Raw genomic sequence first — 24,228 nt, 5'->3', positions numbered from 1 at the left:
TCTGGATCATGGAAAGAAAACGAAGTTAGATTCTTATGTGCTAGTATCCTTGACCGATTTTTAACTGATTTTTTATTTCTTACCTGTAGTTTTGCCATTTTTAAGCTGTCAGTAGCGGAATTCTAAAACAGCTCTAGACCAGCCAATTTTTGTATGTAGTCTTTATTGTGATCATAAACAGATAAAATTAGCGCCGCCAACCGCCGTTTTACCGCCGAAATTGGCAGTTTCCGTTATTTGTCATTTTTTAGCGATGGTCAGAAAAAGCATTTTTTTGTTATGAAAAATAATTGCTCGTCATAAAATTTGGTTTTCCTAGCTTTAAAATTGGCCGCTCTACAGCTTTTTTAATATTTAGCGGCTGGCCGCTAAAAAGCGGATAAGGAGCGGTCTGACCGCTATGACTAGAAAAAGTAATTCTCTAAAAATACACATGAACAACCAGAAAAAAGTTTTACGTCTCTATCTGTAACAGGAGCTGAGATAGAGGGGGGGTCTGTCAGGGGATTAAGTAGGGGTTCAGAAGTTTAACTGCCTGTTTTTGCCGGTTTTGGTGCTGGAAGCGCCAATTTTTTTTTACCTGAAAATAATATCTTAATAAGTTGTAACTATATACAGTGAAAAAAGAGACAAAAAAAGATATTTTTTATGCCTTTTCAAAGGCAGTTTTGAAATCCCGTTATTTCAAAAAAAAAATTAAAATGCTTAGAGAATGGCTTGGTAGGTGAATTTAGGTGTTCTGCATATTTCAACTTAAACACATAAGGCCTAAGATATGATATCCCAAAAATCTTTTGTCAAAGTCTACTCTACACCTAGCGCTGGCGATTTCATTTTTCACAGGTATAAAATGCATGATTTTAGAAAACTGACTGGCGCTAGGTCTAGAGTAGACTTTGACAAAAGATTTTTTGGATATAATATCTTTGGCCTTATGTGTTTAAATTGAAATTTGCAGAAGAGCTGAAAACCTGCACATTACTGAGATATTGTTAAAACCGCCGTGCTACCGTTATCTGTTGATATTTTACATGCCTGGCGCTAGGTCGCCAGTAGAGATAGAGAGCTGAAATTTTGTACATATATTTCTAGGCCCCTAAAGTAACTTTTTAGGTTAGCAGAAGATTGAAATTCGAAAAAGGGTATTTTCATGAAAAGATCTACTATGCATACTTATCTAGTAGCGAACATACTCTAAAATAAAGGCTGATGTAATGTGAGAGTAAATAGAAATATATTTATACCTAATCCTAATGTAGATAGAACATGTCGATTACAAATAGTTGCGTGTAGCTCGTATACAAAATCTTTTTTACAAACGTCTCGCCGAAATGAACTAAAATATTAGCTGTTCCTTTCGTATTTTTAACCAATCAATTTATTTTTTTAAAAGAATTTATAGAAAGAAAACTAAATACCACAAATATTTGATTCAAGATTGCGTAATTATTTTCTGAAATAAAAGTAAAAAAAGCAGAAAATTCGGTCTAAATAATGATTTTGGTATTATTCTTGTATTTAGATAAAATTTGATAATGGTACAGAATACATAAATGGTTCCTACAATGAAGCTGCTACTTTATTTTTTGTAACAGGTGCATTATTTTATACAAAACATTACAGAAACAATTTTAATACCTTTTTGATAAAAAAGACAATCACGGCAAACAAAAATGTTCGGCTAGATGTGTTAGAAAATAATTTCCTGTCGTTCTATGAAGAAATTGGATGATTATCTGTAAAGTAGTAGAATGTATGTTTGTCTGTATATATAATATTATGCATAACTTGTCAATTTTTCCTTAGATTTCCAATATTTTTAGATAAAACTAAGTTTCAGAAAAAAAATTATAGATGTTTTATGGGGTTTGTCATTTTGAATAAATGCAAAAAAATCCATTTTAAAAAGGCATTAGTTTTTTTTATGAAAACTAATCCTGTTAACTTTTTGGTTTTATCATATACTTAACTTCCAATGTATCAGGGGAAAAGGCAATCCAACAGCTGTTCTCAAGAAACACCCACCTGGAGTTTGGTTACGCATCCCTGATAACTTTTCTGGTGGTTTATTTCTTCCTGGCATGTTGGGCCTCAGGTACAGGTTAATGGTGATTAATGTCAACTACTTCATACAGGCGACTCGTTAGGCTGCTCTGCTGTCCATTCTAACATCAGGTCCAACAACCAAGCATATACGTCCAAAGGGGGGGGGGTAAAGTTGGGATTACCCCCCCCCCCCCATTTAAAATTTAGCCCTACCCTGGGGGTGCCGTAGGTTTCCCCAACCATTTAGGAGGGGGTATTTACCCCCCCAAACAATTTTGGGGGGGGGGTAAAGGAAAAAATCTCTAACAAAAAACATTTTTGCGCGTTTCGCGCGCATTTTTAATACTAAATATTTAATAAAATTTAAATTGCCCCCCCTAAAAATTTACCCCGGGGGTAAATTTTGGGGGGGTAAACAAAATTTACCCCTGCCAACAGATTTCAGGGGGGGTAATTACTCCCCCCAAGCAAATTTTACCCCCGATGGTAAAAAATTTTTTTTTGGGGGGGGTAAAAAAAATTTGCCCCCCCAAAATAACGAATTACCCCCCCCCCCCAAGAAATGTTTAGCCCCCCCAAAAAAAAAGATTGGACGCCCCTGCAACCAAGGATAACTTATGGGAGCCATTCTCTCCTTTTCTGTCCAAACATTCAGGGTATTAAAATTTGTAAAACCCAATAGACAACCAACTCTTTAATTGCACAACCTTTGTCTGGTAAACTTAAATGTGCATGGTAATGAGTTGCGCCTGTTATGTTTCAGGGCATTCTTCCCATTCTAACTATTAATGTCGCACATCTGATATAGCAGCAGTAGGAACCATTTTTAACGTCTTAAGTTATAACGCAATGTTAAGTCGAGATTCGAACATATCACCTCCCAAACGACGAGCGAATGAGCCAAAGTCGCGGGATTTTGTCATCCGTGATGAATAAATTATTTTACCCTCGCGGGATTGCTACCATTTTCCAAATACTTAGTTTGGTTAGGTTAAGTTTGCTTTGTTAAGGTCTATTTCATCGAGTAAGTAAGGTTGCATATATAGTTCATTTAAAAAAATTCTTTGTTTAGGTACAAACATATCCTGTGGTTTGGTTGTGCCAATGCTTTTAATTGGCGGTCTTTATGGACGTATTCTGGGCAGAATTTTCGTAGATATCTTCGGCATAAATGACGACATTTTAGACTGGATGGATCCAGGCGCATTTGCGCTCCTGGGAGCCGTTTCCTTCTTCGCTGGAGTTTCCAGGTATAATTTATTTGGGTGGTTTCCCTTGAATTGACTAGTCAAGCACATTATTAATGTTATTTTCCTTTCGCACTTTTCATTATAATTCAACCACAAAAATCATAAAATGAATAAAAATAATTCTGTTTAAATTAAAGTTTAAATCATGTGTATACAATGACAGAACATGATAATTATATATTTTCTATCGTTATATAAGGATTCTCCTTATCTTTATTTTTATAAATTAGTGATGTGTTATTCTGTTAAGAATTATGTAATTTCTTATCTTAAACTTCCTATTTACTTATTAAAAGAATGATTTTTACAATCCTCCAAAAAGTCGAAGCTCACAAAATTAGCATATCAATAGGATGGCAAAACTAATTTATGGCCAACTCTTATAGAGTAGTCATTCGCCTTAAAATTATCGAAATCCAAATTAGACATAACATACATATACAAACCTATAATACAAAAAATATCATATTGCAGTGAATTTCTATCCCAAATATAGACGTTCTTTTCTTTAAGCAATTAACATAGATTATTATTCAGGTTGACAATGTCCCTAGCTGTGATTATGGTGGAAATCACGAACGACATCCAGTTTTTGTTGTTGATCATGACAACGATAATGTTCAGCAAGTGGGTGGGGGACCTGATGACCCACAGCATCTACCATTCCTTGCTGGAGCTCAAGTGTATACCTTTCCTTGATATAGAGCCTGTTTATAGGTAGATGAAATAGAAATATTAGTAAAGATTCTAGTTGTAATAAGAAAAAATCTCTAAATTGTCTAAAACAATTGCAGGGTGATTTAAGGCTATTTAATTCAAAATACACTTTTTCTTGCGGCGCCTACAGGATAAAAGATTGTTTGGTGAGGGATTCTTTGTTAAGTTTGTTAAGTAGTAGTCATAGTATTTTTTACAGATAGACATAAAGACAGACATACAGATAGACATATAGACAGAAATGCAGATAGATACACAGACAGACAGTTATTAGTTATACACACAGGCAAATAGATAGACATGCAGACAAAAAGAGAGACTTAACCGACAGAATTGCAAATATACGTCCAGACAGACCTACATACAGACATACATAATTACATACTTAAAGACGTACACAAATACCGACAAGAAATACAGAGAGATATCCTCAACTTTAGAGTATAAGGTTAATAAAAACTTTACAAATAAAAATTATTATTTTAGAGGAGAGACAGGTGAACAGACAAATCTAGAACTGTATCAAGTCAAACACATCATGAGTAAACCACCAGTCATTGTCAGGTAAAAGATATTTAAAACTCAAACATTTTAATTATACACTAATTAAAGAAGCTTTTTTATAGTGCCTACAAAAATGATGACATACTGGCCTACTATTGGTCAATTAAAATGTGTTCTGGCCTGCCATTGGTAATTTAGTCTGTGTCATTGGTAATTTGCATTGCATGACACCATACATACTATTTTATATCACTATAAACAGCTTCCTAATTAAATCTAACTCAAATTTCTTAAAGAAGGTGTATCAACTTTTTCTTTTTTTATTTAAGATAGCTAGCCGGTTCTTTTAGTAAGTAGTAGATGTAAAATTTTTCATAGAATTCAGATATGCAATCGGTTTTTTTTGTAGACCTCTTATTTTTTAAGTAATTTAAGTTTTTTAAAAAAAATAATTAAGTCGGTTTTAAGGTACTAAAACGCAACAAAATAAAAGAAGAAAATGGCCAGTATGAACAAAAATAGTAAGATCTTTAATTTGACACCTTACTTTTAAAATTATGTTGAGTAATTATTGAAAAAAATTTTTTAACCTCGGTTTAATCAAAACTTTGAAGTAAAATATAATCTTCCACAGGCATAAAAAATATGGGTTCATACTTTAGAATCAGAAAAATATTATGAATCCATTGTAAGCTAAATTGAAAAAGTTTTATAAAACTATAATAAAAAATATAAGTTTATTTTAAGAATCATAATTTTCGGCTTTAAAGGGTTGAACAACTTGAAAACTTGAAACAAACCTAAATAAATATACATACAATGTAACAGATATTTTTTTAAACACAAGAAACAATAAAGCATTTTTAACTCCATTGTTTTGAAGTTCATAAACAGATTGAAGCATATTTGTTCCTAATTTTTCGTACTTTACATGTTATGTAAGTATCACTATTTTCATTGTAGTATCTATTGTATATATTCTATGAACATTATCCTTTTTTTTTGTCAATTCTATTGGTTGAGGTTTTGAGGTTAAGCTTCCCAATTAGTAAATTTTTGAGACTTGTGATTGGCTAGTTTAATAGTTATAATTAAGTGTTACCTGTAAAAAATAATATGTTAGGCCATTTTTATTATTTTTATTTTTTTACTTTTTTCAATTTTGCTTACAATGGATTCGTAATATTTTTCTGATTCTAAAGGTATATATGAACCCATATTTTTTATGCCTGTGGGAGATTATATTTTACTTCAAAGTTTTGATTAAACCGAGGTTAAAAAAATAGATTTTTTCAATAATTACTCAACAGAATTTTAAAAGTAAGGTGTCAAATTAAAGATCTTACTATTTTTGTTCATACTGGCCATTTTCTTCTTTTATTTTGTTGCGTTTTAGTACCTTAAAACCTACTTAATTATTTTTTAAAAAAACTTAAATTACTTAAAAAATAAGAGGTTTACAAAAAAAACCGATTGCATATCTGAATTCTATGAAAAATTTTACATCTACTACTTACTAAAAGAACCGGCTAGCTATCTTAAATAAAAAGTGAAAAGTTGATACGCTTTCTTTAGATAATGTTCAATGAAATAAATTACAATTTGATTTTAATTATGAAATTTTATTCACAACTTCATGAAATTTTGAAATGTCTAAAGCATGTAATCAAGAAGGTATATATAACAGAGCTCAGCAGCCGCGACTCAGCTGCGCGGTAGCCTCAAATTTAAACCCGCTTGTCTGGAAAAAAAAATCCGAATTAATAGATTGTCTTTTTAATCCAGCTGAATTTTAACTTATTAATATGACGATTTCACTGAGGCTTGCACGCGGCTAATGCGCAGATGCCGAGCCCTGATATACAAATATAAATTAAAAATCTTAAAAGTTCATAAAATATAATGTAGCTTTATATTTTAGAGAAGTAGAAAGTCTGTCCAACCTCATCAACATTCTGAAGTCAACTGAGCATGGTGGCTTTCCCGTAGTGTCCAGCTCTGACAAGCTGACCGGCCTAATCACAAGGTTCCAGCTGATGACCTTGCTCTGTAAAGGTGTGATAAGAGACGCGCTTGAGACTGATCAAGTTATTGATCTACAGGTAATGATTAAAGAACTGTCTGATGTTTATAGCATGTCGGGTACTTGTCGCGTAGTTGGCATTATTTTCACAAAAACTAAATGTAGGAGAAGGGGGATTGTCATGAGAAATATACAAATTCAAAATTAGATAAAACAGAGAATGCATGGGAAGTAAAAAGGGGCTTTAGTTTAAAAACCACAGTTACAAACTTAGATAATGTTACCAACTCCGTTGAAGAATTTAACATAACCTTTTTTGATTAAGGTTGATTTCTCTGAGTTCAACCGAATGCGCGGGCATCGCCTTGTCGACCCAAAGTTGACCCAAGACCTGCTTGACCGGACCAAGCTAGCTTCTACGCGCGCCAACGCCAGCCTTGACCTGACGCGCTACATGAACAAGAGCGCGCTTAGTGTGCCTGAGTGGTTTAGCCTTCACAGGGCTTTTGTCATCTTTAGAACTTTAGGTATACACTTCTTTTACTGATTTTTTTTGTAATTGATTAGGTAATTAAAGATTTGCATAAAAATGACTGCACGTACATATTCCAAAAAAATCTTTCTTATAAATTTTATAAATCAAAACGATGAAGGGAATAGTTGCTTTTGAAAATTCCGTAAAGTTGTGAGTAAGATTCCAGCCAAATGTGCTTACTAAGTCAAACTGTTTTTAAATATGCGTTTAATTATACTATGTAATTGGTCAACATTAAGAACAGTTAAACGTAATAAGCGCATTTGACTGGAAGTATGTTTACAATTTTACGGAATGTTGCGAAAGCTACTATTCCCTTTGTAAATAATAATATTTGATAACTTTTAGGAATGCGCCATCTTCCGGTGGTGAATGAAGACAATCAAGTTGTTGGAATTATAACAAGAAAAGATCTCATGGGCTTTAATATTGATGAAAAACTTACAACAAGATGATTCTATTCTTAGGAGGGGTAGCTATCTGAAAATGTTTCGTAATCAAGTATTTTGAGAGCAATATATATAAAGATAAAGTTTACGTGGATATATTGACAGGGGAAAATTTTTCGTCAATTTAGGTTGCTAATATGGACCTCATAAATTGACCAGTTGTTAGTATCACTTCATTAGAACACATGAAAATCTGGTGGAACATCCAATTAGTTATATATCAATTGTTATAGAAAGCTAAAGTTTGGAATTTTTATTTTTGTATTGTTTTTTAAGTGCTCTGAATTTTAAAATTACGGGATATCTACATAGTCACCTACCCCACTTTATATTACACAAATAATTACATATATTATGTGATTCTTTGAACCTAGTAAAAGTGTCTGACTCTGATTATGACGTAAAAAAATAGCCAATGAGAGTCCACTATAAATTTTACCATTTCAATTACAGTGTATACAGAGTCAGACACTTTTACTAGGTTCGATTCTTTGATTATATGATATTCATATTAAAAACAAATAATATCTGTGATTAATATTGTTAATAAATAAATTATAATGGAATTATATTGTTAAAACTCTAAGATTATGATAATATAGTTTCTAATGATGCATTTGATTTTTCTTACATAATTAAGAATGATAAAAAGATAAAGATTTATTCTTAATAATTAAATTTAGTTAAATTTTGTAACTCCAAGTGTTAAGATGTACAGAATATTAGTAATTTTAAGTTTTATCTTATATAATGCCAGGAAAATATATAAACTCTTTTAAGAAACTTTTTTTTAATAGCTAATAAATAATAGGTAAGCTTATTCTATACCATGGCTTTACATTCAACAACCAACCGCAACTTAAAATTACTGTTCGGCAGCCGCTCATAGGCAGCCATTACAAACCAGTTTAAGTGCTTAATAAATTTACTAAAAGAACACATTGGCAAATTAGCAACAGGTTTATACACTTTTAATAAGTAAACCTGAAGAGCTTACCTAATAATTCAAATTGAATGAAGAATATAATTACATGAAATTTATTAATCTGTTGTTAAGAGTTTACATTTTTTATTAGTTTTGGCCTGGCAGCAACATGTGAACTCCTAACACCATTAGGTAATAAACCTTTTTACAATTGGTTATAGAAAAGCTATTCTATATGTCGGTCAATTAGTCTGCTTAACAAATTTTTTTGACGATTTTTTCCATTCTCTCTAGGTTTTGATGGGCACTGAAAGTTGAAAGGAATTGTTTTATTAAGTTGACTCTGAAATACTTTTATTTATTAAATTTACCAATTATCATGTAAAGTAAATTTTTTTGTACATCCAACCGATTTTTGTCCAGGTGAATTTCAATTGGACGTGGATTTTATATTTTTTGGACATTAAAATTACCGGCGCCGATAATGGTTTAATGCTCATGCAAACTAAGAAAAAAGCTAAAAATAAATTTGCCATTAAAAAATATACATATATATATATATGTATTAGATTTACATCGGATAAAAGCTTCAGTGCAATAAATCAAAAATTACCAACCAAATGCATAATATTGATTTATACAAAGGTGGTGAGGGGGCGGAGATTGGTATTATTATGATACCTGGAGCTAACTAATATTAAACAATTCAAAGGTTCGGAGGGGGCGGAGATTGGTATAATTATGATACCTGGAGCTAACTATCCTGGAGAACGATATATTCCATTAGGTAATCATTAAAGATAGAATCATTATAATCGTAATTTTTTAAAAGATCAACGTGCACTTGACAAAGATTTCGAAAAAAAACATATTAAAAACAGACCATACTTGAACTTCAATAAAATAAGGCAATCGGATAGAGATAATCAGTGTTCAAAATATTCAACCAATAATTTTAAAATCTATGGAAGAGATAATTTGTAGTTGTATATCAATTTATCGTTTATTGTCATGTAAAGCATACAGATTTTTTTTAATTTTTCAGCCAAAAGTATTCAAGCAGCTATGCCTTCTGCTAAGCTATGGTTTGGAGTAACAGAGGTAAAATAAAATAAACAATGATTAAATTATTTTAAATCATAAGGACATGCAATTTCTAGCTACTGATAAAAACTATTTTTTTATGATTTGTTTTGCAAGTAATGTATAGGTGTAGATGTGGAATCCAGATAATTACCTGACCCAAGTGATGGGGATCTTTTTCGCCTGCTAGCCAATTGTTTTTTGTTCTTTTGTAGCAACTCGGCTGTGTTTATATTTCCCACTGAATCCCAACCAAGGGTAAAGTTACATATAGCTAGTTTACCCTCTATTCTTTTACTTTAGTCGATTCGCTACCTGCAAATCTTTTTTCTTTATTATTTGCATTTGCTTACATATCTGAGTCTTTATGTGTATGTAAAGTAATAATTTGCTATTTTTGTTTCTAGGGGTGGCTTGTAGACACTCCCAATCCAATTGAAATCGCCGGTGCCATCAATTCGTGCAGAAGTCAGGCTGAAAATCAGCAGCTAGGGTCAGTAATAATTTTTTAATCTTTAAAGATTCATTCATTTTATCACAATGAATGTATATGAGTAGATTTAAAAAAAGAATCCATTAAATATTATTTAACATCAGCAAACATTTTCCAGTATGGCTTCATAACCGATTTATATCTTCTGGATTAGAAACAGTTCTTAGCCTTACTGAAAAATCATGTATAGCCTCGTATTACAGACAAATTTCCACGAATACTAAAATAGAACTCATGAAACTAATACTACCTTTGTTAACCAAGGCTTACGGCCCCTCGGGGTTACCAAAACTGGTTCTAATATCAAAATATTTATTTTTAATATTCGTGGAAATCTGTCTATAATACGATACGATAAACAGCAATTCTGAAAATTTCGTAAATCTATATTTTGATTATCAATTAAAAACCTAATCAATTTTAGTAACAATATGATAGGTGATCTTTATGTAAAATATTTTCTCGTATTCATTCGAATCCGGTGGATAGGAACCGGTTCTCATGAATACGAAAAAACTATGTCTAGCATCGTATTATATCCAGTTTTCTACGAATATAGAAATGTACAATCATAAGATTAAAACCAGTTTTTTTAGCCGGTGCCTCCGGCACCTCGGGGCTAAAAAAACTAGTTTTAATCTTATAATTGTACATTCTATATCCGCGGAAAGCCGTTTATAATACGATACGAGAAATAACTATTCTCGCATTCATTCGAAATCGATTTATATCCGGTGGATTAGAACCGGTTCTTACCCATACTAAAAAAAATATATCTAGAATCGTATTATATCCAGTTTTCTACGAATATAAAGAAGTACAATCATAAGATTAAAACCAATTTTTTTTGCCCGAGCCATCGGCATCTCGGGGACAAAAACTGGTTTTAATCTAATAATTGTAGAATTTTTGTGATCGGAAAGCTGTTTATAATACAATGCAAGAAATAACTATTCAGTGGGAAGCTGTATCTGGCTGGACACAGTCTTGGAGGTGTAATGCTGGAACAATATTTACAGGATCAGGTACACAATAATTTCATCTTAAAATAAATAGATTTTCAACCTGGGTAACATACCGTTTTGGTGTATCTCTGAACTGAATCTTGCTGGTGAAACTTCCTACAGACAATTTATTTGGTTGCATTGCCTATGTCTGGAAATCCTAACTGTGCATGGTCATGAGTTTGTTTTTTTGCTTAACTATTCCACCTACTCTAATTATTTATGTCGCGACATAGTAGCTGTCAGAACCATTTTAAATATATCCATTAATGACGCGGTGTTGGGCCGAAATTCGAATCACCTAACATAAAATGAGCGGGTTACAAAAAAAGTAAATTTGATATTAATTTTCGTTTTGATAAATAATTTGTCACATTTGCAATGCTTTGGCTTTTCATTGAAGAGATTGTGATATTTTAATCATATTAGAATATATAAAAAATATTATTTTAAAAATTAGAATAATATGGCAACTGTGTCTGGAGTTATCCTCTTTGGGTCTTATTTGACAGATTTTCTCTTTGGTGATGATAATAACTATGCAGGTTAGAAATTTACTTTTCTACATAGATCTCATATGCAAAGTGTAAATGATAATAGGAAACATCTTGGAAATTAGTATTAAAATGTTTGTTTCATTTGGGCCTTAGAACATCTTGCTTTTATGAAGAATAGTATAAAAGTTTTAGATTTAAGGGTTTTCTTAAGATACCTTTGTTAGAAGATCTCTATGAAAATCACGCTGCCTATTTTTCTGGTTCTTAATGCATCTTGACTTTAGTAAAACGGTTGACTTAAATTATTCATTTGAAGAAAAATTAATACAGAAAAATTAACCTTTTTTAGTGCCTATAAAAAATGACGTATTATTGGCCTACAATTTGGTCAATTTATATGTATACTAGCCTGCCATTGGTAATTTAATCTGTGTTGGCCTATCATTGGTCATTTGTATTGTATGACGTCATTTTTTTTATAGGCACTATAAAGAGCTTCCAGAAAAACGTGTAAGAGAAATTAATTCACAGTACAGTAAAGGAAATCATTTTAATTTCATTTTCAAACATGAAATCCTATTGTAGTTCCTGCCTTAACTGTTATTGGTAGCATTGATGGTCTTGCTTTGTCATATGCTTACAGGTGAATACATTCTATCAAAATTTCTATCACAATCTATAAATAACGTTTTTTTTCTTCAAATTCAGTCAACATTTAATGTATTTTTTATAAGCAAAGCATCTCTATTATCAAGTCCTAAAAATGTAAGCATTTCCTTAAACAGTATTTGTATGTAGGCAGTCTTGCAACAAATTTACTTACAATTTTGTTTTTTATACCTAAATATACATTCATATTATATTATACACTTTATCCCCTCTTTCTTAAAAATACTGGAAAGAATCTTTGAAGTTAATTTAAAGATCTAATGTTCTAGAGAATGGAGAGAAACACAAGAAGCTAATGTACCTGAAATGGTAAGATTTTAGGAGATTCTTTTAATTATTGATTGTTTGATCATGTCTAACTAAGTTGGGATTATGTTTTAGACCCATAAGTGAAGCTACTCTATAATTGATCGTGTATATTTTTTCTTTTGTTTTGCTAACTTGTAATATTGCTATTGCTCTTTGACCTTCTATTTTTATAACTGACCTCTATCTTTCTCTCTCTCTCTACTTATCTATCTACCTCTATCTGTCTCTGTCTCTCTCTCTCTCTTTTACTTTGCTTTATTGATTTTTTTCTAGTACCCAGTGTATATTGCTGAAAATGTAAACCATGCTCAAGTTGGTAGTGGTGATGTTCCTGGCTTTGTAAAGGTAATGAAAAACAAGAATTTACTCAAAGCTTATCATCCTTATTTAAAGTAACAGGATATCTCATTGTGTGATTTTACCAAAGAATCCTTTGTGCACTGGACTAAAATGGTTCTCCTTTACAGTGAATGTACTGAGAAGGTTTTGGTGAGGGTACCTCAGCCCTCCCGAGAGTAATTACCTCAAAAAAACTAATACCCCCCCCCCAAAAAAAAAAAAAAGTGTAAAGTAAAGGTTTACACCCCCCCCCCCCCCTCTTTCCCTCAAGTGCCACTAGAGATATCTAGGGACGTGGCCGCTGGTCAACAATTGGTACTATAATAAGATAATAATTTTTTAATCAATTTATAACAGGATAGAGATATTGCAGCTGTTATGGATGACGACTCCGCACATCTTATTTATTCTGACATTGTTTCTACCTTCTTGATCATGCAAAATCAGGTAATGACTCCGCCCTATGTGATTTATTCTTGTATGTTTAAATATTTTAATGACCCCACCCATTTGAATAACATTTTATCATGCATATTTGGTGATGGTTCTGCCCATTTAATTAATTCTTTTAGGGTATGTTTAATGTAGATCTTGTATAAGGTATTACATTAACTCCACTTATTTGAATGATGATTCTACCTTTTAAATCTTGCAAAATAGTAGCTTTAATTTAATTTGTGATGACTCTGTCCAAATGATTATTTCTTATAGGACATGTTTGATGCTGGCCTTGTAGAAACAGCACAGGCACACCATTTAGAACTTGTCCAATATACTGAATCTTTCCTGGGACCTTTCCATGAAGCTTATGCTATGGAGGCTATTATGGGTGATAACAACTGGATGATTAGGTATAACTTCTGTATAAAATAATGTAACAATGGCCAAACGGACGTTCGAAATTTTGTTCCCTTCATAAGCCATAATTTCTTAGCTTTCTATTTGAACTTGTAACCCCCCACACCCATAAACTTTGTTAATTATATCTGTTAAGGTATCAACGAAGTTGACATGCCTTACATACAATTACCGGTACTTGCTTACATGTGGTAGACTGGAGCACCGAAACCCCCCCCCCCCCCGCTTAGTTTTGACAAAAATCAAAAATAAGGGGGGGGGTAGTTTTTTAATGTCTGGAAAACGGCAGGGAGGAAAAGAGCTCAGCAAGGCAAAGACTTAACCCCCCTTAATTTTGCGCAAAATTAAAACCTTTTACTGGCCCCCCTCCTCCTTATTTTCTGTTCAGGGATACATCAGTTACTAAAATCAGTCAATAAATAAGGAAATTATGCCCCAAAACATGAATATCCCTGTAATAAGGTTTCTGGTATACTGGATTTTCTTGATTTACCTCACTCAACTTTCTGGCGTGTTGTACAGTGAAAAAACTACCCCCTCCTTATTTTTTATTTTCTTCATAATTAAGGGGGGGGTTAAAAACTACCCCCCCCCCCCTTATTTTTGATTTTTGTCAAAACTAAGCGGGGGGTTAAAAAACTACCCCCCCTTTATTTTTTATTTTTGTCAAAACTAAGCGGGGGGGGGGGGTTTCGGTGCTCCGGTCTTCACATGTAAGCAAGCACCCAATTACCTTATAGGTCTGACAACCCAGGATAACTAAGGGTAGCCACATATCTCCTTTTTTGTCCAAACACCCGGGGTATTAGGTTAAGTAACACCCATCAGACATAAATATTTGATCGCACGACCTTTGACTAGAAGTCCTAACTGTGCATGGTAATAAGTTCCACCTGTTTTGGACCAAGGAATTCCCCCTGCTCTAACTATTAATGTTGCGCACCAAACATAGCAGCAGCTAGTGACAGGTTATGTCCTTTTTTAAAGTTATAATTTACATATTTTTTTTTTTATTTAGGGGTCAAGAGATTATGGCTCAACTAACTGAAAGTGATGGGATGAAGGTAAATATTATACCTTAAAATAATTTTTAATGTAAAATCTATTATTTAGTTTTTTCATCTTCAATGTGAATGTTATAAGTAATTGAATGAAGTGAAAATGATTTTTTATGCTGTTTATAAAAAAAATAAGCCAATACACAGACTAAATTACCCATGGCAGGCCAGTATACATTTTAATTGACCAATTGTAAGTCAGTATGATGTCAATTTTTACAGGCGCTATAAAAAGCTTTGAATTTTTTTGTTTAGGTTGATAATTTGATTGTTCCCTTTGACGAGCTAGGAGAAACAAAACCATCCGTTGAAATGTCTGGAGGTAAGTCCAAAAATCCCATTTGAGATGTGCTTTGAAAATTAGCTAAAGATTTGCAAAAAAAAAATCATACTTTGCTGTTGTTTTTAGAGAAGGCGGAGACATTGGGCTGTTTGTTACACTTGTCCCCAAAGCCTTAAAATAACGTTTTCTTAATTATTTGCCCAACAACCTTGGGGAATTATATTGAATTTTGATTAGTTGGTTCATTTAGTTGAGTATCCAAACGTTTCAACAACTAATTGTAGTCTACAGAAGAAGTAATTTTGTGTATCATCATTGTTGATATACATAAATTTATCGGCCATTGTCTAATCTCTTTAGATGTTTATGTTTTGCCAATAGAGTTAACAATAAATTATTTTAGACTGCGCAGGAACAGTAAAAACTTATTCAACTCCAGAGTATGATTGGGATGCATTTGATGCCGGTGTGCTTACTTCTGCCTCTGTAAGTATATTTTGTATGATAGAATCCCCTTATGTAGTTGAAACTTTAATTTCTACGAGCCAAGAAGCCTATCAAGAACATCAATTTTACGATTGCAACTAAAGCTGTTTTAAAAGCGAAGCTTTTATATAACTAGGTCGGTCCGTCCGCACGTCAGTCCGGAAAGGATAGCTTTTTTCGTTAATTTAGGCATGTTAGATTGTCCTATCGATTTCAAACTTTGAATGGTGATTCATGTAGTAGTTAGGTACGATTTAGAAAATGTAGCAACTCTATAATCTTTACCACAATATCCGTACGTCCATTTTAAACATGTCGATTTAAAACTTTTTTTAACAACAAGTTTTTACTTGATATAATTATCCGATTGATCTGATTTTTGGAATACTGATTCCTAGGACAACACTTTACAATTAAATAAGCGAAACATCTCTATAATCAAGTCGTAAAAATGTCAGTATGTCCTTAAACATTATCCTGTATTTATTCAGTTTTTTTAAACAAATTTATTTACAATTTTGTTCGACTTTTAAACATTTATGTTCTGATTATTTAGTTCTGATTATTTAGTTCTGACACTCTACAAGTGTTAATGTTCGTTTGTCCCACCGTTTCGGAGCTTCTCTTTAATGGATGTTGTCATCCTTGTTTTTATGAAAATTCCTTTTAGCTGAATTGTAATCTTAACATTAGGAAAGCTGTGTATTAGATTTCTTAATATATATCAATACTAGCGGCTACGCGGCCTAGAGGCCTCTAGTGGCACTTTGAATGTTTTTTTTTATTTAAAATATCTAATTACAGGAATAATTGGTTTATGTTTCGTTGGAGTCTCTTTTTCGGGAGGGGTAATTTTTTTCTAGGGGCGATTTCTCCTGATAGGGTGGTGGTACCCTCCCCCAAAATAGTTATAAACCTTCCCGGGACTTATGAGAAGCTACCCTGTTAAGGAGAACCCGATCGGTTCAGCGGTAAGCGAGATCCTTCGCTACAAACAAACAGACAAACAGACAGACAAACAAACAGACAGACATCGTTCTACTTTGTATTATAGATAAGCATATCAATAATCTTCAATGTTGATCTCATCTTTGTTAAGGTAATCAAAGCTAAGTTTAAGCTTGAGGATGTAGTGAGAGAAAATCTTTGTGTTCCAGTGTTGGAGAGAAGACAATGTAAAGATATCAATGAAGCTGCTTATAAACGTAAGTCTCGATGCAAATTGCTATCTATAATACAAAGTAGAACGATGTCTGTCCGTCTGTCTGTCCGTCTGTCCGTCTGTCCGTCTGAAGCTTAAGATCTCGGTAACCGCTGAACCGAATGGGCTCTACTCTTCAGGGAATATACCTACTGGTCCTGTGGTGGTTTTAAGATATTTTCTTGGGGGGTGGGACACCCCCAACCCCCCCAAAAACAAAAAAATCCCCCCCCCCATTTTTTTTTTTTTTGCAGGAGATTTCCTTGGTCCTTTTACGAATTTCACCTTAATTTTTTTTTATAACCTCTTGGGGCAAAGCCCCTAGAGGCTAGGGGCGAAGCCGCTAGTTATTCAATAAGTTAATATAAGTTTCAATTTTTTTAAAATTAGTAGATTATACTTACAGGGGAAGATGTTTAATATTATTTTGTGTTCTATTGTACTCTTCAAACCTTCAACCCCTTTTCCCAAAAAGAACAAATTAAGCAAAAGCTAGTTTATAAATTATGCGGGTAAGATTCATTAAGTGTACCGTAAAGGTTTAAAAAACTTGATTTAGGCCTCAAAACCGATTAGTAGGCCAATACTTATAAAAGTTTTTGTTCAGTTGCCATGGAAATGGCGAGTGAAGATGCTCTCTCAAGATTTGAATCTGTTGGAACTAAACTCTTCTTCTTGGATGATTCAGGTCTTCAATTTTTGAAGAATTTGCCTGTCACGTCTAATTTATCCTAAAAAAGCTACAATTAAAGCTTTTTTAATATGAAAAGCTTTACCAATATAAAGAAGAGAGTGTTAGAGAGATAGAGAAAGGGAGAGAGAGAGAGAGAGAGAGAGAGAGAGAGAGAGAGAGAGAGAGTGGGGGGGGGGAAGAGGTAGAGAGAGAGATGAAGAAAAAGATATTATAAGAAGAGCTAAATAGCTAAATTGAAAAATTTTCCTTACAAAGAACAGAATGACATATAGACACACATCAAAAGGAAGCTTCACTACTAAAATTAATTATAATACACAAAAAAAAGCCAAAGCTTAATAGAAAATATTTTTATTCAGTAAGTCCTTGGGGCCCTGGATGGGAATACAGCGGTGGTCTCCACTATAAAAAGTAAGTTTTTTGTTTGTTTAATTCATTAAATAATTTTAATCGAAAAGTAATACCGAAATAATAAGATGCAGATCCAAGTGCCTAACAAAAAAATTCAAATACAATACAAATGACCAATGATAGGCCATTATACATAGTAATTTACCAATGCTAAAATGTAAACTGGCCATTGGTAATTTGTATTGTAAAACGTCATATTTTATTAGACACTACAAGCTACTTATCTGATAACTTTTGATAACTTTAATGTTTAAGACCTTTATGATTGTAAACAATACTTTAAACCTTTCCAATCCCAAAAAGATGATATACTACATTATAATTTGAATAACATCATTAGTATTGCAGCTGTGATAAGGGTATGTCAGTGCATCCGACAGAATTTCCTTATGTCACAACACAACGTAAAAAAAACTACTTTAGCTTACAAGGTTTAATGATTTTTTCAGTATTTTATTTAATTAACTAGATTTTCTTAGTTTCACCATGTTTTTCATAACAGTTTATTGCTTTTTCCATTACGGTATATTTGTTGCACTACTTGTAGACATCATTGTCCTTGTTCTTTTTAGTGTAAACAAGAGACATACCTCTCTGTATTCTACCTCTCTTATCTCAGAACCTATTTTTTATTGTAAACAAGACACATACCTCCCTATATTCTACCTCTCTTATCTCAGAACCTATTTTTTAGTGTAAACAAGACACATACCTCCTTGTATTCTACCTCTCTTATCTCAGAACCTATTTTTTATTGTGAACAAGACACATACCTCTCTGTATTCTACCTCTCTTATCTCAGAACCTATTTATAGTATAAACAAGACACATACCTCCCTGTATTCTACCTCTCTTATCTCAGAACCTATTTATAGTGTAAACAAGACACATACCTCCTTGTATTCTACCTCTCTTATCTCAGAACCTATTTTTTAGTGTAAACAAGACACATACCTCCCTATATTCTACCTCTCTTATCTCAGAACCTATTTTTTAGTGTAAACAAGACACATACCTCCTTGTATTCTACCTCTCTTATCTCAGAACCTATTTTTTATTGTAAACAAGACACATACCTCTCTGTATTCTACCTCTCTTATCTCAGAACCTATTTATAGTATAAACAAGACACATACCTCCCTGTATTCTACCTCTCTTATCTCAGAACCTATTTATAGTGTAAACAAGACACATACCTCCCTGTATTTTACCTCTCTTATCTCAGAATCTATTTTTAGTGTAAACAAGACACATACCTCCTTGTATTCTACCTCTCTTATCTCAGAACCTATTTTTTAGTGTAAACAAGACACATACCTCCCTGTATTCTACCTCTCTTATCTCAGAACCTATTTTTTAGTGTAAACAAGACACATACCTCCCTGTATTCTACATCTCTTATCTCAGAACCTATTTTTTAGTGTAAACAAGACACATACCTCCTTGTATTCTACCTCTCTTATCTCAGAACTTATTTATAGTGTAAACAAGACACATACCTCCTTGTATTCTACCTCTCTTATCTCAGAACCTATTTTTTAGTGTAAACAAGACACATACCTCCTTGTATTCTACCTCTCTTATCTCAGAACCTATTTTTTAGTGTAAACAAGACACATACCTCCCTGTATTCTACCTCTCTTATCTCAGAACCTATTTTTTAGTGTAAACAAGACACATACCTCCTTGTATTCTACCTCTCTTATCTCAGAACCTATCTTTTAGTGTAAACAAGACACATACCTCCCTGTATTCTACCTCTCTTATCTCAGAACCTATGTTTTAGTGTAAACAAGACACATACCTCCCTGTATTCTACCTATCTTATTTTTTAGTGTAAACAAGACACATACCTCCCTGTATTCTACCTCTCTTATTTTTTAGTGTAAACAAGACACATACCTCCCTGTATTCTACCTCTCTTATCTCAGAACCTATCTTTTAGTGTAAACAAGACACATACCTCCCTGTATTCTACCTCTCTTATCTCAGAACCTATGTTTTAGTGTAAACAAGACACATACCTCCCTGTATTCTACCTATCTTATTTTTTAGTGTAAACAAGACACATACCTCCCTGTATTCTACCTCTCTTATTTTTTAGTGTAAACAAGACACATACCTCCCTGTATTCTACCTCTCTTATTTTTTAGTGTAAACAAGACACATACCTCCCTGTATTCTACCTCTCTTATCTCAGAACCTGACTTTATCATTGCATGTAAGTATTTCTTAATTAATAAGCTGCAACAATTCTTAATATAGGGACAGGATGTTTGAATGTCTGTATGTACTGAAAGATCTCGTCAAACACCGAACCTTTATGGTTCTTCTTTCCAGTAGAGATTCTTATGGGTCCAGTAAAATCTTTTAGAACTCTTTTGGAGAGAATATATATTCCCCCTCAAGAGAAATCCCTCCTAAAAAATGCCTTCACTATTAATTTTCCTTTTTCTTTTTAAAATTAGATTAGAGTGTTGTCCCCCACTTTCCTGCCTGTCCCTAAATTACATTTATCAATAACCTAATTGTTGTTTTGTACTTAATGTAAGAATTGTATTTTATTTTAGCTGCTGCTGGTATGCATTACTGTGACCTCCTATCCCCTTACAGGTTAGTATATAAATCACTGAATACAATATACAGACGGAGAAACAGGTGGATAAAAGAGTAGCTACGCTTCTAAAGAAATAAAGTAAATAGATTTTCTTTTTTACATGGATAATGCATTCAAGAATAAGATTGATGTCATTAAATATTTATTCAAATCTCTTTTTTTAGAAGCAAACCTTATCTGCAATTCAATTATGTCTGTATATATTGTAATTTTAGATAATTATTTAATTGACAGTTTATTAGACTAGTGCAGAAAAGAGTAAGGCAATCTAAGCTTAGAAGATTTGGGTTCCAATAAAAACATGTTAATCACTTTAAGTTGAAAAATGAAAAAGAAATTTATTTTATGAAAACCAATTCTTATTAAATAGTATAAAAGAAAAAAAGTACTCAAATAATTCTATTTACAGCTTTGGTACAATTGAACATAATCACTCTTGTTTACTTTTCAGAGCTTTGGAATGGATTTATATTCAGTCTGTTGTTGGAAAATAATTAATTGTATTGATAAACTGATGGAATAATAAATGTATCATTAAACTGATTTTGTCATTAATGATTTGTGTTATCTACTAATGTCAAAGTCATGCAAAGACCAAATGGTTTAAAAGTCGTATTTACTGAATCAGATGATTGAAAATATAGAATCTATTTAATTGGGGCATTGGGGGAGCCTGAAGGCTTCTCTGAAATTGGGAATATGGAAATAAAGATAGGTAAGGGGTAGAGGGGAAAATTAGGGAGATATCTTTGTGGGAGGAGTTGTTAAAGGAAAAGGGAAGGTGGAGAGGTCAGGTATATAGAGGCTGTAAAAGCAGGCCTACTAGGCTATACAACAATGCCGCATTCATCAAATGGTTACAGGGAAGGAAAGGGGGGGGGGAAGAGAGATTTATAGAACGTGATTGGAATTATAAAAGGGGAAAGGCATGGATGGTATAGTATTAGGCCAGATTTTTAAAGATTTTACTCTTTTTGACAACGTTGTTTATCATGAAAATTATTAATGTAGTTTTGGGACAGAAATTTTGTTAAAATTTGCTGGGATAAGTCTTTTTAAGTTTAATTCTTTTTAACAAATATTAATTAATTGCTTTATTTAAAAAATTATTTAAGAGTTATTTAAATTGTAAATTAAGTTTTTTTAAAGTAATTTATGAAATTAATATTAATAAAACTATTAAAAATAATAATATTATAAAAAAAACAATAGAATATTATATTGTTAAAATAGAATAAAAAGTAGGTCAAATTAATATGAAAAACCATTAAAAATCTAATTTTGCATCAGGAAGATACAGAATTAAGCAGAGGAAAAGAGATAGAGAAAATAAAAGAAAGGAAAGAAATGAAAAGAAGGAAAGAGAGGGAGAGATAATTTTGGGATCTAAGAAAAGCATTTGATAGAATACTTTATACGTTGATAATTCTATTTGCCATATAAAATGCCATAAAATATTCAAAATAGAAAAGTAAAGAGTTATAAAAAAATTAGATTATTGAACTTAAAAGATGATTATTTTACATTATTGTATTTCATAATCTATTAAAAGTAATTTAAAAATTCTATATTTTTCTATGTTTGCTTACTTAACGAAGTTGAAAGTACAAATCTGATCATTTCAGAAGGATAAATTATAAAATTAACTTTAAAAGAAAATTAGAAGGGAAAGGAATGATAATGAGACTTGAATTCATTTTCATAAATTTAATTTCCTCCGAAGTTATATGATTTGTCTCAAATTTACGGCGTTATATTAGAGAGAGACAGAGAGACTTGGAAATATGGGGATTTATATAACCATCTGATAACAGACTTAGGGGGGAAACTAGCGTTTAGGGGAGACGGAAATAGAGAGGGGGAGGGGACTGATTGGAATGTAGGTTAAGGAAGGGCGTGAGAGAAGGGGAGGGGGAATATTAAATGTTGCTGAGGGGAAGAGGTGTCGGAGGTTATCCATGTGTTTGAAGAGGACTCACGACGCTAACGGAAGAGCCACGGAGAAGACCTTTCCTTACACACCGGACCAAAATAGCAGACGGAGCTATGGGAGGGGAAAGTAGGGGAATGTGAATGGTTTCCACAGTAAAAAGGGAATTTCCGAGGTGAGAAAAATTTACACCTCTCCCCCTATCTCTTTGAATTTCTCTTTCTCTCTATTTTAAAATATGCCTCTTACTATTTCTCTCTTTCTCTGACTGTAGTGGAAGGAAATAGGAATATAGAAAAGAGAGTATGACGGGGAAGAGGGGGGGGGGAGAGCCCACTCTACAATACAAGCAAAACACCACTTTTATTGATCTTGTTGGCAAAACTGGTTTTACTGTGACTTCAAACACTACCACAGTAACTGTCTGTACAAGCCTTACATACACACTCACACACACTTTAATACACACAAACATACATCTACACACACCACCCAATATTATATCTAAACACAATCACATACACACACACTAACACACACACACACATATTATATATTTGTGTCTGTGTATATATATATTCTGTGTGAGGAGAGGTGGGGCAGGGTGGACTACTGCTCTACTAGTCTTTACACAAGCTCCTCTACCTATGTGTCACAAAGTGTCTTCAGACTGGCGGTGATTTGCGCGAACATTGCGCTGTACAGGCCGCGCTCATTCAGTGACACACACGCCGCCGATGGCATGTAGATGAAATCTGTGAAAAAGAAACGGCGAAGGAATGGCGTGATTACACTAAACACATGTGATTTAGGGTGCCCGGTCTTGTAAAATATATATATTATTGTGTGAGTGTTTATATATACAAGTTATTATTGTTCACTCACAAATACTTACTACACCTACAACATTTACATTGACAATAAATAACACGAGATACAGATACTTTTAACTTGTTGAGTTACATTTTTTTAGATACCCAAAAATTGTGATTTTAGAATAAAAAAAGTATTTTTAAATTTTTGTGATTGTGAAAATTTTCAGGATCAATATAATCTCAGTTAATTGTTACATGTAGCTAGGACTGTTTTAGTTGTAGATAAAACAACATTTAATTATTCTATTTAACGGTAAGCATAAATATTAATAGTAAAAATCTTGATAACAAAGTGCCAATATGATTGTCTGCCTGTCTGTTTTAAACAAATGAATAACTATCATTTCCATGAAGACTTTATTGGATTTGTAGCATGCTTGGTTTATTTTTAAATTGTATTTTAGCCCGTTGCTGGTCATTTCTGTGTTTTAAAAATGTTATCCAAATAAGATTTTGTCATATATAAAAAAGTGTCGTGGAATCTAATCTTTTGGGGGGAAGCACTTTTTTGTTAAGTAAAGTACAAAAGTTTAGCCTGAAATAAAAGATATTCGATACTAGTAGACCAAACTAGTAGTGTATTTCTGAAATGATTTGGTGGTTTCCCTTTAAAGTGCCTAGTTAAGCACAGAACCCCAAACCCCCCCCCCCTCTTATTTTGCAATAAATTAAGATAGATTTGAATATAGTTTGTTGTTGTTCGTTAATTACTTTATGTCTGGTTAAGTTAGGTCATAGTGGGTACTGGGTAGCCCGTTAGAGATAGAGCCCCGCAGGTAAAGCCCTAGGAGTGAAACTATTCTAATTTATTTCAAACCAAGGTTGTGTTTTCAGTGCTCGGTAGACACTTTTAGGTAAAACACCGAAGATTCTATTATGGCATGAGATGTTTTGAAACTCTGTCCTAAAACACCTGTACCCAACTGCATAGCTTCTAGATGCTAGATTCGGAGTGGCTTATTCTTATTAAAA

General features: G+C 32.8%; 4 protein-coding genes across 6 annotated transcripts in view; all 4 read left to right on the top strand.

Moving 5' to 3' along the window:
* Window positions 1–7,880, top strand: part of LOC145330780 (chloride channel protein C-like) — a 43,174-nt gene extending 35,294 nt beyond the window's left edge. The window contains exons 18-25 of the mRNA XM_080175449.1: window positions 1,523–1,595; window positions 1,985–2,095; window positions 3,119–3,296; window positions 3,834–4,013; window positions 4,500–4,577; window positions 6,439–6,619; window positions 6,866–7,067; window positions 7,424–7,880. Of these exons, the coding sequence (XP_080031575.1) occupies window positions 1,523–1,595; window positions 1,985–2,095; window positions 3,119–3,296; window positions 3,834–4,013; window positions 4,500–4,577; window positions 6,439–6,619; window positions 6,866–7,067; window positions 7,424–7,530 (1,110 nt within the window). The 3' untranslated portion in view covers window positions 7,531–7,880. The remainder of the gene's footprint in view (window positions 1–1,522; window positions 1,596–1,984; window positions 2,096–3,118; window positions 3,297–3,833; window positions 4,014–4,499; window positions 4,578–6,438; window positions 6,620–6,865; window positions 7,068–7,423) is intronic.
* Window positions 1–24,228, top strand: part of Ack-like (activated Cdc42 kinase-like) — a 178,206-nt gene that overhangs the window by 55,956 nt on the left and 98,022 nt on the right. The window lies entirely within an intron of this gene.
* Window positions 8,188–20,994, top strand: LOC145330813 (uncharacterized). 2 transcript variants are annotated; one of them, XM_080175480.1, is made up of 21 exons: window positions 8,188–8,281; window positions 8,601–8,641; window positions 9,162–9,236; window positions 9,495–9,550; window positions 9,940–10,025; window positions 10,984–11,050; window positions 11,490–11,574; window positions 12,112–12,169; window positions 12,465–12,504; window positions 12,778–12,849; window positions 13,201–13,290; window positions 13,555–13,694; window positions 14,720–14,765; window positions 15,015–15,081; window positions 15,446–15,528; window positions 16,628–16,733; window positions 17,337–17,417; window positions 17,783–17,834; window positions 19,988–20,055; window positions 20,405–20,447; window positions 20,903–20,994. In XM_080175480.1, exons 1-21 carry the CDS (start codon window positions 8,235–8,237, stop codon window positions 20,943–20,945), a joined length of 1,446 nt encoding a protein of 481 aa, XP_080031606.1. In that variant the 5' UTR covers window positions 8,188–8,234; the 3' UTR covers window positions 20,946–20,994. The 2 variants fall into 2 exon arrangements, with proteins under 2 accessions (XP_080031606.1, XP_080031613.1); XM_080175487.1 differs by lacking the exons at window positions 19,988–20,055; window positions 20,405–20,447; window positions 20,903–20,994 and adding an exon at window positions 19,134–19,211.
* RhoGAP100F (Rho GTPase activating protein at 100F) overlaps window positions 23,004–24,228 on the top strand; it is a 50,873-nt gene continuing 49,648 nt past the window's right edge. For both annotated transcript variants that reach the window (XM_080175439.1, XM_080175431.1), the window contains exon 1: window positions 23,004–23,509. The gene's annotated coding sequence lies outside the window, so the exon portion shown is untranslated. The remainder of the gene's footprint in view (window positions 23,510–24,228) is intronic.

Source organism: Acartia tonsa, chromosome 1 (assembly GCF_053477335.1).
Source record: "Acartia tonsa isolate MP-2025a chromosome 1, ASM5347733v1, whole genome shotgun sequence".
Lineage (NCBI taxonomy): Eukaryota > Metazoa > Arthropoda > Copepoda > Calanoida > Acartiidae > Acartia > Acartia tonsa.
Note: the sequence above shows the minus strand (reverse complement) of the source record. Positions and strands in the feature narration are given on the sequence as shown.

Excerpts from the sequence above, each read along its gene's own strand:
- LOC145330813 (XM_080175480.1), top strand. The coding sequence starts at position 8,235 with ATGTACAGAATATTAGTAATTTTAAGTTTTATCTTATATAATGCCAG. Across the intron at positions 14,766-15,014 it reads CTGAAAGTGATGGGATGAAG|GTTGATAATTTGATTGTTCC; the intron begins GTAAATATTATA and ends TTTTTTGTTTAG. Across the intron at positions 17,418-17,782 it reads CTTCTTCTTGGATGATTCAG|TAAGTCCTTGGGGCCCTGGA; the intron begins GTCTTCAATTTT and ends ATTTTTATTCAG.